Source organism: Scardinius erythrophthalmus (genome assembly GCF_964197995.2).
Source record: "Scardinius erythrophthalmus genome assembly, chromosome: 10".
Taxonomy (NCBI): Eukaryota; Metazoa; Chordata; class Actinopteri; order Cypriniformes; family Leuciscidae; genus Scardinius; species Scardinius erythrophthalmus.
The window spans coordinates 8,786,298-8,801,945 of record NC_138230.1 but is presented as its reverse complement, the minus strand read 5'-3'; the positions used below and the strand labels follow the sequence as shown (position 1 = coordinate 8,801,945).

General features: G+C 41.7%; 1 protein-coding gene across 2 annotated transcripts; it reads left to right on the top strand.

The window, feature by feature from the left end:
• Window positions 1–3,385: 3,385 nt before the first annotated feature.
• LOC308697513 (E3 ubiquitin-protein ligase TRIM39-like) lies at window positions 3,386–14,706 on the top strand (the record flags this gene model as incomplete). 2 transcript variants are annotated; one of them, XM_081376821.1, is made up of 7 exons in its annotated part: window positions 3,386–3,458; window positions 4,646–5,217; window positions 5,332–5,427; window positions 5,745–5,978; window positions 6,070–6,208; window positions 13,964–13,990; window positions 14,159–14,706. In XM_081376821.1, 7 exons carry the CDS (start codon window positions 3,386–3,388, stop codon window positions 14,704–14,706), a joined length of 1,689 nt encoding a protein of 562 aa, XP_081232947.1. The 2 variants fall into 2 exon arrangements, with proteins under 2 accessions (XP_081232947.1, XP_081232946.1); XM_081376820.1 differs by having other exon boundaries at window positions 13,955–13,990.
• Between the last annotated feature and the right edge of the window lie 942 nt (window positions 14,707–15,648).

Genomic DNA, 15,648 nt, shown 5'->3' with positions numbered 1-15,648 from the left:
GCAACTACATTTCATCCTTTTCTCATCAAACAACCAGACTAACGAATGGTTCGACACAACCAGTACAGAAGAGTCTAGACTGAGTCTAGACTCTTCATACTGTAAATATAGGGTAAATGACGACTGTTGGCCTACCATGGCCGCCCTCGTCCAGTAAGTTTAAAATAATAATAATAATAATAATAAATTAAGATATAAATCAATATAATTCATTGTAAATAAATAAATATTTTAAACACTAAGTACTAAAAGGTAATAATAATTGACTGTATAATAACATTGATGCATGAACTGTCATTCAGACTGACTATTTTTAACAACCAGAGAACAGAGAACATCAGAGATATTAAAATACATACTCTTCTGAGTTTTATGATGTAGGCCTTTTTTATTAAAATGTATTAGCCTATAATTTATATCTCAAGGATGCGCACTTGTGCGTAGTGCACTCAGTCATGTTGAGAGGGAAACACGCATTATATTATTAGGCTAGTCTATTCAGAAATAGTGTAAAAGAACAGTGAAAATAGTGTAACATATAGGCTATGCGTATTTTACTACCCCTTACTGGCTAGCCAGATCCTTAAATGAATGGTATCAGAAAACAACAAGAAAAGAAAAATAAGTAACCACTTATAATAAATAAAAAAATAATAATACATAGTAGTCTATAAAAATAGTCCATTGTGGCCTTTATTACAAACTACCTTTAGCCTATTTTAAATGCCAAGCCTAAACGAATTTATTTCTGAAACTATACCGCAAAGTTAGGTTCGCACATCTTTCGTTCGGTCCAAAGTTTAATAATGACCAGGAATTAATAATAATTTAATAATGAACTGGCTGTTAATAATGAACATCACTTGGATTTGTTCCTCAGCTGGGGAAATAACTTAGGCTAATACTTTATCGTTTCATACTCTGTCATTCGAAACAGTAAAATGTATATTTTTATTTGTGTACATTCAAAATGACTACAAAATGTCATGCCTTTGAAAAAGAAAGAAAACAACATGATGCGGATGTGTAGAACTTTATCCAAGAGCTGTTGTAAAGCCTATAAACTAGGGATGTGCACGAATATTCGAATATTCGATCTGTAATTATTATTCGAAAAATAAAATACTATTCGAATTTTATCGAATTTATGAAGCCGTAGCCTAAATAATTTGCGGGTCGTAAATGCAGTGAATCCCTGATAAATCCCAAGCACTAACTCGCAGTTATAATTAAATGCAGGGCCGTTTCTAGGCATAGGCAAACTAGGCGGTCGCCTAGGGCGCAAACAGCTGGGGGGCGCCAGTGAGAGCCCCCACCACACCAAGAGATTTTTTTCTCGTCCAAGCGAGTGGAAGAAAAATCCTTCTTTTTTTACATTTCCGATAATGGAGCATATATTTGCACTAAGTGCCTGTCTTTTTGGCAAAAAGACGCCCATCTCTAAAAATCTACAGTGGCCATAGGTCGTAGGGCGTGAAGTGCTTGAAAGTAGCTTTTGATGCGTTCGACCGAAGTTCGAATCCGCCTTTTGCCGAACTCGCTCTTCTTCTCCCTTTTCCAAACACATGAGATGTAAAATTTATAGCCTAACATAAAGGTCTCTAGCGTTATATTTTGCCAACGAACTAAAATCGAAATCGTGATATGGCTTTGTGCCTTTATAAAACAGCACAATACTTTAATTAAGTAGCCTATAGGCATTCTGTTTATGCTGCGTGATTTAAAGAAAAGTGCGCACTTTGCTCACGCGATCAGAATGGTGATCTGGTGTTTTCTCCAAAATAAAAGCTAAAGGGTTTATTTCTTGCAAGTGAAGAAATTAGGACAAAAGTATTGTAATTTTCCTATACTATAGTGTAATGTAAAATATACTTTTGAAATATTCATTTTAATTTATACAGTACATATTATTGGCTATATGGATTTTACGTCATAGGAATACTTATATATTTGCTCTTAATTTTTAGCTCTCAAAGTGCATCAGATTGATGCATTAATTTAACCTTAAAATGTACAAAATTTTCTTGCGGGGGAGCATGCCCCCGAAACCCCCTAGAGGGACAGAGGTCCACCCAACATAGTTTCACAAAATCCTATGGGAGAGAACGATCATTTATTAACTTTACTCCAGCATAGTGCAACAAAGTCCTTTTAAGTGAGTAAAACTGTTAATGCCAAATTTTAATTGGGGGGGGGGGAGGGGGGTTCCTTATTACTCAATATGAATCTTGCCTAGGGTGCCAAAAAGGCTAGAAACGGCCCTGATTAAATGCACTGGGTGGCACTGTGGCGCGTTTAACAAGTTGTTTGAATTTTATCATAATGTCGTCTGCCTCGCGAAGTTTGGAATTACTAGTCGAAAATTAGGTTATTAAATGATCTTACAAAATGGAATTACTTTTGATCAAATTAACGAATTAATCTGGAGTTATAATATCATCACCACAATGAGAAATCACATGAAATCCAAACAGCAGTCGACTGAATAAAAAAATTCAAACCTTTATCTAAAATTTATATTTTTATATTTTATATAAATTTAAAACATTCTGTCTTTTTCAGACTTTCTTCTGTGAACACAAAAATGTTTTGCAGAATGTTCATTGAACAGTCAATCAGCTTTCTTTGTCATCATTTGCTTTCATATTTTTCATACAATTGTTGTAAATGGATACTGAGGCTGCCAATGCCTAATATTCTGCTTAACATGTTTTGTGTTCCTCAGAAGAAGGTCCTACGGAACAAGTGTGAAATTTTCACTTTCTTGTCAACTATCCCTTTAATATTTTTTACTTTTTATGTTAATAGTTTGTTTCCCCCATGGCAATGTAATACATACATAAATGATACATAGCCTACATACATCATCCATATTTCCACATTTGTATTAATGACGCTATAACGCAAACCAGAAATTTTAACGCATGAGCACACGGAACTTTCTCGTGTGCACGCGATAAAATCCGAATCATTATTATTTTTTGCAGAGGTTGCATTATTATTTTTTGCAAAAGGACTTATGCTCCGTACTACGCTCCGTACCCATGCAAACCCTCTTTTGGCGTTAAAAAATATTGTCAGGATTTACTAAAGACACGCAGTGAAAAAGTTTCGCTTTCAGACGCAAAATTTATGGGAGGAGAGTATTTTAATGATTGTGTTGGTCATTATGGAAATGATCCGGCTGCGTCTGTAGCCTATTCTTTAATTTGCACATCTTCAATAGATCTCGTGCTGAACTTTGAATCTGAAATGTAAATTTAATTTAAACATCAGTGACCAAATAAACACTCAATATTACAAGGAGCAAATCATTTTTCATAATTTACTGTGAAATACAATCTTTTTTTAGTTTTTCTTGACAAGGTTTGAAGAAAGGGGAAGGATGGCAGAATCTTCACCAACACCCACCAAGGAAATAAAAACCAGGAGACAGAGTATTGAGGATACACCTCCATGTAAGTCAATAAATAAATAAATAAAATAAAAAACAAGAAGAATGAATTAGTGCATGAATAACTTTAACTCTTCTTATATAACATTTGATTATGTACAGTTCAGGGTAGGGTTGCACCAGCCGTTCGTAAGTTCTTTCTTAAATTGGAACGTAAAGTCCACACTAGAGGCTTAGTAACTACTAGCTAGTTTGTAACTAACTCTGTACTTTATTCCGTTGCACCATTTGTTCGTAAGGCAGAACGTAGCTAGTAGGTCGTAAGCTCTCCGTAAAGTAATTCGTAGTCGCATAATATGACGTTTAGCCTCGGTTATCCAATAGCAGCCTTCAAACACGTGAGCAGATGTTGTGTTGAAATGCTGTGAATTTCAGTTTATCCTTCATTCTTTTGCCTCACGTTACTAACGGTAAAAATAAGTTTCCATTAAATACGATACTTGATCATGAATAGCATAAGTGTTTTTATATGTAACATTCAGAAACTTTATTTGAAATGAAATGAATAAGGATCAATAAATAAATATTGATACAAAAAGCATAAGAAATTACGTTTATTGACATAGGCTATTTGACATGCACACCATGGACCGATGCACACAGCGACATGCTGTTTAGGATGGGTTTGTGTTAAAGATAGCCTCTAACAAAGTAATCTTTTCACATTATGTTCTCTCTCTTAAAATGTAAGCGAGTGTAAATGTCTGCATTATATATGTATTAAGAATTGAAGTCTGTCAGGTAAAAGAATAGCTTATTGATGCAGTTCAGTGTGTTTGATATTTTATTCCAGCCGTTACTCCTGATCGGAGGCTGCCGTAAATATTTAGTTTAAACGTAGAGTTACGCTTCAACTAAGTTTAATGGTGCAACGCAAAAATATTTAGAAGTGCGTAAGTCGTAACTTAGTGTCCATTTACGTCAAAACTAGGCTAAGTTATAACTTACGCACAGCTGGTGCAACCGGCCCCAGGAGTGTACAGTAGCAAAATAATTTAAAATCATATGTTTCAAATCAATATTGCTCCTTTGTGTATTTATTTATTTGTAAGTGGTCGTGTAATGAGCTTTATATTAGGGTTCTGATCAGTTTGTCTGGGTTCATTTAGCAGTGATGACCAGCTGACTGTACATGATCTCTGATATATTTGAGATGTGCAGGTGATTTATCTTCATCATTTCTCTCTCCAGCGATGTCTTCCTCCAGCGGTCCACTGACTGAGGAGCTTCAGTGCTCTATATGTCTGGACGTGTTCACTGATCCAGTCAGCACTCCATGTGGACACAACTTCTGCAAGACCTGTCTGAATAAGTGCTGGGACAACAGCCAGACCTGCAACTGTCCATATTGTAAAGAAACATTCAAGCACAGACCTGATCTCAAGATTAACACCACACTCCGAGAAGTTGTAGATCACCATAAAAAGAAAAGTCCTGAGAAAAAACCTGAAGTTCTGAAAAAAGCTGAAGTTCTGTGTGACTTCTGTGAGGAAAGAAAGCTGAAAGCCCTGAAGTCGTGTCTGGTGTGTCAGAGCTCTTACTGTGAAACTCACCTGGAGCCTCATTCGAGAGTGGCAGGTTTAAAGAAACACAAACTGATCAATCCTGTGAGTAATCTGGAGGACTATATATGTCAGAAACATGAGAGACCTCTGGAGCTGTTCTGTAGAGATGATCAGACGTGTGTGTGTCCGATGTGTGCTTTGAAAGACCACCAGAATCACAGCACTGTTTCTTTAGAAGAGGAGAGTGAAGAGAAGAAGGTATAAGTTACTGACAAACTGATTTTAAATGGCTCTTATCATGAGGAATCACATGTTCTTTAATATAAATGAATCAGTTATGAAAACATATTGTGTGTTGTTCTCTGTCTATAGACTCAACTGATGAAGACACAGAAAGACACACAGCAGATGATCCAGGACAGAATCAAGAAGATTCAAGACGTCAAACACTCAGCAGAAGTCAGAAAAGTGAGTTTAAAATTATTTAATTAAATTAATTTTAATATATATTGTTGTTTATTGAATTGTTGTATAAAAGCAATTTCACACTCACAGTCACACTGCTGGTCTGAATATCGACACGTCTGTGATTCCCTGATCACTTAGTAAAGTAATAACACATCTCTCCTCAACAACACACATGATTTGAGGAATCATTCAGTGCAAACGGTGCAGAATGAGGGATTTTGAAAACCGGCTAAAACACTGAAGTATGAGAAATAATAACACTGATTCTTCTCTTAACAAACGCCACTAATAATGTGTTGATTGTCCTGGTTGAGCAGAGAAACACAGAGAAGGAGAAAGCCGCCCGTGTGGAGCTCTTCACTGATCTCATCCGCTCCATTGAGAGATGTCAGACTGAACTGCTGGAGATGATGGAGGAGCAGCAGAAAGCAGCAGAGAAACAGGAGGAAGAGCTCATTGAAGAGCTGGAGCAGGAGATCACTGAGCTAAAGATGAGAAACACTGAGCTGGAGCAGCTCTCACACACTGAAGATCACCTCCACCTCCTACAGGTCAGTCAACATCTCTCTGATCAATGATAATGCAGTATATGACACCATAACACTCCCCATGCTGAAGGATTTCTCCTCTCTCCTGCTGTAGATTTACTCATCCCTGTGCAGCTCTAGAAACACCTGGAACTGGTCTGAGATCAGTGTGAAGACTGATGAGAGTCTGGAGACTCTGAGGAAAGCTCTGACTAAACTGCAGGACTCTCTACAGGAGAAACTCACGCAAACTGGTATGACAATATAAAATACACTGTACAGATACATATATTTATCATATTTTAATATCAGTAATGAAGAATGAGTCTGTTAAAGCTGAAATAAGAGAAGTGTGTGATCACGTATTTGTCTCATTATCATCACAGTTCTTCTTGAAGAGAGCAGGTCATATCCATCTCTAATTTCAGAAAACATGCAGTAAATTCATGTTGTACTAGAAGCTTCATCACTGTAACCAGAACCTTGAGACTTTAGTAAATATGTGAAAACTTAGATGAGAAACAACAGAAAGAAACCTTCATTTTCTGCCATTTTCTGCCATTTTCAGTCTTTTCAGTTTCAGTTTGTTTCGCAGTTTATTTTGTCATTGTTACAGGATAACAACGAAATGTTGTTAGTGCAAAAACAGACAGGCATATAGTTTTAAGTTGTCCACCCATTTACCTTATCAATATATGTCCCCATAAATTAAATAAATTAAATTACCCATGACTTTATACCTAATTTAGCCCCCATAAATACCCCTAGAAAACCCCATAAAGTGCTATGTCCAGTAAAGTGCATGGTACAATTAATAAATCTAATAGAGGTAAAGTTGTTGGAGTGTTTTTGCAGCAATGCAAGGTCCAGATCACAGGTATTAAGGGTGTATGGACAGAGACATTATGTCACAGAGGGATGTCCGATGGGGAATGGGGGGGTAGACTGCTCATTAAGCAGCCTGACTGCATGGGGGTAAAGACTGTTGGCCAGCCTGCTGGTTTTGGCCCTGATGGACCTATATCTTCTCCCCGAAGGCAGTAATTGGAAGAGGTGATGTGCTGGATGTAAATGGTCCTGGAGGATGTTCTTCACTCGGTTCATGCAGCGGGAGGTGTACACAGTTGGGATGTCTGGGAGGATGACCCTAATGATCTTTCCTGCAGTTCTCACCACTCTGTGTAGGGCCTCCTTCTCTGTGCTGGTGCAGGCAGCAAACCACACCAGTAACCCGTAGGTCAACACACTCTCCACTGCACAGTGGTAAAAGTTGACCATGAGCCTCTGGGGCAGTTTTGCCCACCTCAGCTTCCTGAGGAAGAAGAGGCGCTGTTGGGCCTTCGCATGTTGGAGAGGCGATGGTTTTCCCCCACGACAGATCCTCCGTCACAGTCACACCTAAAAACTTAAAACTAGAGACCCTCTCTACCACCTCATTCCCAATGAGGAGTGGAGAGTGGTTTAACTGTCCAGTCTTGCGGAAATCCACAATGATTTCTTTGGTTTTCTTTGTGTTGAGGGTCAGGTTGTACCATGTCGCCAGCAGTTGGACCTCTCGCCTGTATGCAGTCTCGTTATTCCCGGTGATGAGGCCGAGCACTGTTGTGTCGTCGGCAAATTTTATTACATAGTTGGATGAGGAGGAAGAACTGCAGTCGTGTGTAGAGAAGTGGGCTGAGCACACAACCCTGGGGAGCCCCAGTGTTAATGATCAGGGTGGAGGACGTGTGCTTGCCTACTCTGACATATTGTGTGCGGTTTGTTAGAAAGTCCAATATCCAGTTGAATAATGTGGTGCCTAGTCCAAGTCCATGTAATTTGTTACGTAATTTGTTTGGCAAGATTGTGTTAAATGCTGAGCTGAAATCGACAAAGAGAAGCCTTGCATATGTGTTCTTGTGCTCTAGATGTTCTAGCAAAGTGTGTAACACAATAGCTATGGCATCCTCTGTTGACCTGTTCTTCCTGTATGGAAACTGGTATTGATCTAGTGAGGACGGTATGGCAGTTTTTATATGTGTGATGACCAGTCTCTCAAAACATTTTGCAATGATGGGGGTGAGTGCCACTGGCCTGTAGTCATTCAGGCTTGTGACATTAGCCTGCTTGGGGACTGGAACTATTATGGCCGATTTCAAGCATGCAGGGAGCCATGAGGTCGCCAAAGACAGATTAAATATGTTAGTGAAGACCGTTGTTAGCTCGGCTGCACAGTCTTTAAGCACCCGACCCTGTACTCCATCTGGTCCTGCTGCTTTCCTTGGGTTGATGTTGCGTAGGCAACGTCTGACATCATGGGTGCACAAGACTAGGGCCACATCATTAGGGGGGAGAGGGGGCAACACAGAGTCTTTGTTATCTCTGTCAAAGTGGGCATAAAAGATGTTAAGTTCTTCAACTAAGGTGGCACAACTGTTGACAGGGAGGGATGGCACTCCCTTGTAGTCTGTGATTGCCCTAATGCTCTCCCACACCTGCCGGGGGTTTGAGGAGTTGTAGAAGTGTGCCTCAACGCGGTTCTTGTATGCCAGTTTAGCATATCTGATGCCCCTTCTAAGAGCTGCCCTGGCTGCACTGTATGCCTCAGTGTCCCCAGATCTATATGCTATATCCCTGGCGTTAATTAATGTTTTTAGTTTTGGTGTCATCCAAGGTTTTTGGTTTGGAACTACACGGACCTGCTTTGAAGATGTAATGGTATCCACACAGAAGTTGATGTAATCCAAAACTGATTCAGTGAATTCATCCAGAGAGCCCCGTGTCAGCACCTCCTGTCCTCTGAAGATGTCCCAGTCGGTGGAGTCGAAGCAATCCTGGAGTCTGGGGATTGCATCATCAGGCCATGTCCTGACAGACCTAACTAAGGGCCTAGTGGATCTGGCCTTTGGTGTATAGCAGGGGTATAAAAGGAGTGAAACATGATCAGAGAGACCCAGGTGGGGGTACTTCTGAGCTCTGTATGCATGTGCTATGTTAGTATATACCTGATCGAGTATATTATTCCCTCTGGTTGCACATGTCACATTACGATGGAACGTGTGAAGTACAGTCTTTAAGTTGGCATGATTAAAATCCCCCGCCGCAATAAAGGTACTGTCAGGGTGTGCAACCAGACATTTATTTATGCAGTCATGAAGCCTTGTTAACGCTAGTTTGGTATTTGCATCAGGCAGAATGTAGATCGCGCAAATGTAAACAACACTGAATTCACGGGGAATGTAGAATGGTCTGCAATTAAGCAGCAAGAATTCCACGTCAGGGCAGCAAAGCTGTTCAACTACAGTGGTATTTGTGCACCAAGAGTCGTTAATGTAAATACACAGACCTCCACCGGTCTTCTTACCAGAGTCTGCTGTCCTGTCAGCTCGGTAGTTAGTGCGGCCGGCTAGCTCGATCGCTGCCGCCGGGATCGTGCTGTTTAGCCATGTTTCCGTGAAGATCAAGTTGTTGCAGTTGTCCATCTGTTTCTGCATAGTCAATCGCAGTCGGACTTCATCCATCTTGTTCCGGATTGAGCGGGCATTCGATAGGAAGATGGTGGGAAGCGGAGTCTTGAATGGATTGGCCTTTAGCCTGACCCGCACTCCCCTGCGCTTGCCTCTCTTCTGTCGGCACTCACAGCGTCTCCTCCGGTTCACAGCCTCGGGAGTCCCGGGTAGTAATCTAACGATCTCGGGGGGGATGGATATATCCACTGGAAGATGGTATTCTGCTCCGTTGTTAAATCATAATAGTTCATGGCGACTGTATGTGTGTGTCTCCAGTTGAAAGCTGCATGCAATAATATTGAGTGCTACCAAAAGAGCGAAAAACCTATGCCCACTGTCAGAGCTCCTAGCCGCTGCGACTGCGCGCGCCGTCATTCTTGTGTTTCACAAGCTGTTTCATCTAAATGTTGTGATTATGTGTCAGATAAAATCAGTTTAGCAGAAGAAATCAAATCGATAGACATAATGAATGTCTATTAATGAGGTTTCCTTTCTTAGGGAGCTCAACACTGCGTCGTTGAAATCGACTCTTTGGGGACGCTCCCTTAGTGTGCACCTCTGAAATATGAATGAAACTAATCCAATCCTGATTGGTGTTGCGTCATGACGTAACATGTGGCGGCATAACTGGATGCATAAAAGTGACGCTGGCACACACACACAATTGCTTTCGCTCTTCAGCAAGCGTTCTCTGTGAAACTGTCTGTCTTATTTGGTGTTGTTTGTCCCTTAAGAATTGTCCCACTGCATTGCAATATAGAATCTAGTGGCCCGAGGCAGCGCGTAGATTATGGGTCTACTCTGCTATTAAGATTCTGTGACTGGGATCTTGCGTTTGTCGAGGCAGCGCGTAGATTAAAGGTCTGCATTGCAATACAGAATCTTAGTAGCTCAGATCTCGCGTTTGCCGAGGCAGCGCGTAGATTACGGGTCTACTCTCCATTAAAGATTCTGTGGCTGAGATCTCGCGTTGCTGAGGCAGCGTGTAGATTATAGGTCTGCATTGCAATACAGAATCTATGGCTCAGATCTCGCGTTTGCAGAGGCAGCACGTAGATTACGGGGCTACTCTGCTATAAAGATTCTGTGTGGGTGCGAGGCATGCACAGTCAGCTCCTGAGGGTGCTGGCTGTGTTCATTGAGAAATATCTCGGCGCGCGTGCATTCCGTGCGCTGTCGGATGTTTCAACCTTGCACCCAGAGGCAGCGTGTAGATTACGAGACCGTATAAATAAATATTAAAACAGTATTGTCTGGTGATTATGGCTGCATTTAATTCTATGGAAATAAAATGATGGAATATTTTATCTGACTTTAAGAAGTTAGATATTTTAATTCAGCCTACCATCCAGATCTTTTTTCACTTATCCAGTGTTCTTGGCTGCATTTAATTCTGAGGAATTAAAATGATGAGCAGCGAACGTCGAAAATGAGACGAAGATGACTGTCCCCCCCGTGGAGGGACGAGCGAGAATCGCTCCTTCGCGTAGCCCTCAGGAAATCTATGTTTGTGTCCAGCATCAAGTGCGCTTCGGGACACATCGGTTTTCAGCGAATGCACGCTGTAGTGCCCGCCCAAAAGGCTTGCAGCCAGGCAGTGTTCGCATCCGCACATCGGAAACTGGGGGTAAACTGCACATCGGAAACTGCAGGAAATCGATGTCTATATCCCGCCGTAAAGTGCGCTTCGGGCCACATCCATTTCCAGCGAACGCACACCGTGGCGTTCGCCCCAAAATCTTGCAACAGGGCACTGACTATGGTTACAAAATCTTTCTCGACTTTTTCCGGCCAGTCCTCCGCTTCAAGAGGTCGAGAATAGTGCTCAAAAAACACCCGAGGTCAGTCTCGAGGTGCTGGTTCCCTCAGTAGATTTTGTAGAAGAATGGCAACGCCTTCCGAAATATATTATATGGGTCCTGAATATTATAAAATATGGGTACAGACTGCAGTTCGGTCACCAACCTCCCAAGTTTGCTGGGGTGGTACCGACTGCAGTGGTTCTAGAACAGGCTCAGGTTATGGAACAAGAGGTACAGAGAAATTTTTCCCCTACCAGAAAAGGAGTCCGGGTTTTACAGCCGGTACTTTATAGTTCCAAAGAAGGATGGCGGGCTGAGGCCGATTTTAGATTTGAGGCAGTTGAATCGTTCTCTGAGGAGATTCAGGTTCAAGATGCTCACTATTCCCATCATCGTGAATCAAATAAGGTCCGAGGATTGGTTTGTCACGATAGATCTAAAAGATACCTATTGTCATCTCTCCATCCTTCCATGTCACAGGAGGTTCCTGAGGTTTGCTGAGGTTCAGGGGCGAAGCGTACCAATATCGGGTTCTTCCGTTCGGCCTAGCACTCTCTCCCCACACGTTCACTAAGTGTATGGATGCAGCTCTGGCTCCACTGAGGCTTCAGGGCATCCGTGTACTGAATTATATCGATGACTGGCTCATAATGGCCCAGTCTCGAGAAATGGCAGTTTGGCATCGAGATGTCGTCCTTGGCCACATTCAGAACTTGGGGTTGAGACTCAACACTAAGAAAAGTGTGTTAGAACCAGCTCTGAAAACTACTTTTCTGGGCGTGGTATGGAATTCGGTTACGATGTCTCCCGTGCGTATCGAATCCATCCTGGCCATGGTGTCCGGGATAAAGCTAGGCCAGGCCATCACTGTAAAGCAATTTCGAAGACTGCTGGGCCTCATGGCAGCGGCATCCAACATAATTCCTTTGGGCCTTCTACACATGAGGCCCCTTCAGTGGTGGCTCAAAGCCAAGGGGTTTTCCCCCAAGGGCTCTGTCTACTAGGAGATTATATGTCTTCAAGTGGAATGTTTTTCCACTTGGTGTAGAGAACATGAGTTAGGTCCAGTTAACTGCCCAGTGGCTTCAGTTCTGGAGTTTCTTCAAGATTGTTTTTCTGCGAATCTCTCCCCGTCCACACGTAAGGTGTACGTGACTGCCATTGCGGCGTTCCATGCACCACTGAATGTTGGGCCTTTGGGGAGGCACCAACTGGTCATACTATTTCTCCATGATACATGGAGGATGAGACCGACAGTCAGGTCCAGGGTTCCTTCCTGGAAGCTGGCGGTAGTTCTCGAAGGGCTATCCCTGGCTCCCTTAGAATCCCTCCAGTCGGCTTCGCCTAGGACCTCACGTTCAAGATAGCCTTTCTCTTAGCTATTTCTTCAAAGAAACTGGGAGATGTCCAAGCCCTGGCATTAACGCCAGCTTGCTTGGGGTTTGCCCCCGGTGGAGTTAAGGCCATCCTGCATTCGAGACCCAGCTATGTACCTTAAGTGCAATCTAACATGTCTAGGTCCATGGTCCTGCAAGCATTTCATCCTCCATCACATGTGTCGGCAGAAGAGGAGAGGTTCCTTGCTCTGCCAGTCAGAGTTCCGAGTATTTACCTTGAAAGGTCCTCTTCTTGGAGGAGGTCGGGCCTACTGTAGTGTGTTTTGGGTCACCTAATAAGGGGCTCCCGGCTAAACAAACCATAAGTAGGCCTACAATGTGCGCAATTTGCCTTCACCTTTGGCCGTAAGGGCTCATTCTACTAGAGGCATGGCGTCCTCTAGGGCCCTCCTCTCGGGAGTGCCCCTTCGGGGGATCTGTGAGGCAGCCGGTTGGGCTACCCCACACACTTTTATCAGATTTTATAGTCTGCACCTGCCTTGTACGCCTGGCGCACATGTGCTCTCGTCCTAGCTGAGTGCCTGAGATCAGTTTCACTCTAGGGCAGGCCTTCTTCGGTGCGTGGCCTAGTGGGCATTCGTTCCCCAAAGAGTCGTTTTCAACTTCGCAGTGTCGAGTTCCCTACGAAAGGGAACGTCTCGGGTTACGACTGTAACCCTTGTTCCCTGAGGAGGGAACGAGACACTGCGTCATCTTGCCACGCCCCTCGATGCCTAAGAGTGGCTTGCTTCATCGCGAGGCTAATGTGTGTGTGTGCAACACGCAACACCAATCAGGATTGGATTGGTTTCATTCATACTTCAGAGGCGCACGCTAAGGGAGCGTCCCCAAAGAGTCGTTTTCAACGACGCAGTGTCTCGTTCCCTCCTCAGGGAACAAGGGTTACAGTCGTAACACGAGACGATTTGTTCTGTTTTTTTAGAGGAAGATTTCTGACCTGAAGTTCAAACAGCTTCGCAGTGCTGGGCTTTCATTTACACTTTCTCTAAAGTAATTTTTTATAGTGTTGTCTTTGCTGAATAACCACAACACTAATACACTCCAAAACTGAGATGAATAACATTAGCCATAACAATATCTAAAATAAAAATGTCATAAAATGTTCACAAAACATTCCCAAAGATGTTCTAAAAAGGAGGAATATTTCGAGCTCAAACACAATAGGAGTTCAGGGATTCTCTAAATATCAGCAGAGAAACATTGATCAGATTAAACATGATGTTGATCAGAATTCTTTAAATATAACCTTAAATCTTGTCTATAATTCCACACATAAACATGTCAAAGATCTGATGATGTTTTATTGTCATTAGTCTCTACAGAACTGAAGAGGAGACAGCAGTATGCAGGTACAGTGTGCTGTCTGCACTACACTAGATTACATTCAGATACTCACAGCTTCATCACTGACCGACAGTATGATTAAATACTGATTTAATGTTTGATGTTTGACTGATTACAAACATCATCACTAAATATCTGTATTAAGTTGTGATTTATATTCTCTGTTTTCTCAGTGGATGTGACTCTGGATCCTGATACAGCTCATCCTAATCTCATCCTGTCTGATGATGGAAAACAAGTGAGACGTGGAGACATTAGACAGAAACTCCCAGACAAACCAGAGAGATTTGATACAGGTGTATGTGTCTTGGGAAAGGAGGGATTCTCCTCAGGGAGATTTTATTTTGAGGTGCAGGTGAAGGGAAAGACTGACTTGGATTTAGGAGTGGTCAGAGAATCCATTAACAGGAAGGGAAAGATCACACTGACTCCCAGTTATGGATGCTGGATTGTGCGGCTGATGAATGGGAATGAATGCAAAGCCTGCGATGATCCTGATGTCTCTCTGTGTGTGAGAGTGACGCCGCAGCGGGTCGGTGTGTTTGTGGATTATGAGGAGGGTCTGGTCTCCTTTTATGATGTGGAGTCCAGCTCTCATCTCTACTCTTTCACTGATCAGTCTTTCACTGGGAAACTCTATCCATATTTTTGCCCGTGCCGTAAGGCTGGAGGTAAAAACTCAACTCCACTGATCATCTCACCTGTCAATTACAATGAATGAATTTACAGCCCTAATATGAAATACACAATGAAAATTATTTATATAATTAAAAATCTAAACATGTTTTGCTATTTTTTCATAATTTGTTTTTCATTGTTAAAATCTATCATTTCTAGCTATAATTGCAAATTAAAAATAGAATGCTTGTTTAACAATTTTATTTTCAGTTTTTCATAATTATTTTTTTTTACATCAAAATCAACCATATTATGATAACATTAATAAATTAAAGCTGCAAGCAGCATTTATTGGGGTTCAAGCAGTTATGTTCCATAGGAACTATATGGTTTTAAAGCTTTTTAACAGTTATAGTGCCACCTATGGTCCGATCTCCATAAAACTTGGCATGCTTGTTAATGATGTTATGTCACATTATGCTCCATGAAGTTCTGAGTTTTCATTTAGGATTTATAGACTTTTTAGTGTATTTTGCCACGCCCATTTTATAAATGAACCATCCAAATGCAAAAGTTCAATAATTAAGATAATTATTGATCTAGGGAGTCCAGAGAATTGGACTGGTTTGGTTCCGATCGGACGAAAAACCAGGGACTAGTTTGCAAAATTACGTTTTTTTAATTTATTTTCCTGCCTAAATCGAAATTGGATACACGTTTTATCCGCCTTGAGCCAGGGATCACAGTGGTGTAAGACACTTGAGTCTAGGACAATAGAATCCAGCGCCGACCAGAGACACCGAACACTCAGAACACTTAAAACACGACTGATGCCACTGACGATCCTCAAACGACACGTACTTCCCTTCTCCAAAACCTGACAAAAACATTGAGAGGAGTTTCATTTTGAGCAACCGTTTCTAAAATCTCTATAACAACATTATCATCATTTCATAATGAACATCATTTAAATTGTTAACTAGATGTAAATATATATGACCGCTGCTCAGGCCTGCACTGGCTTTCCACAAAAAGAAATGACGTG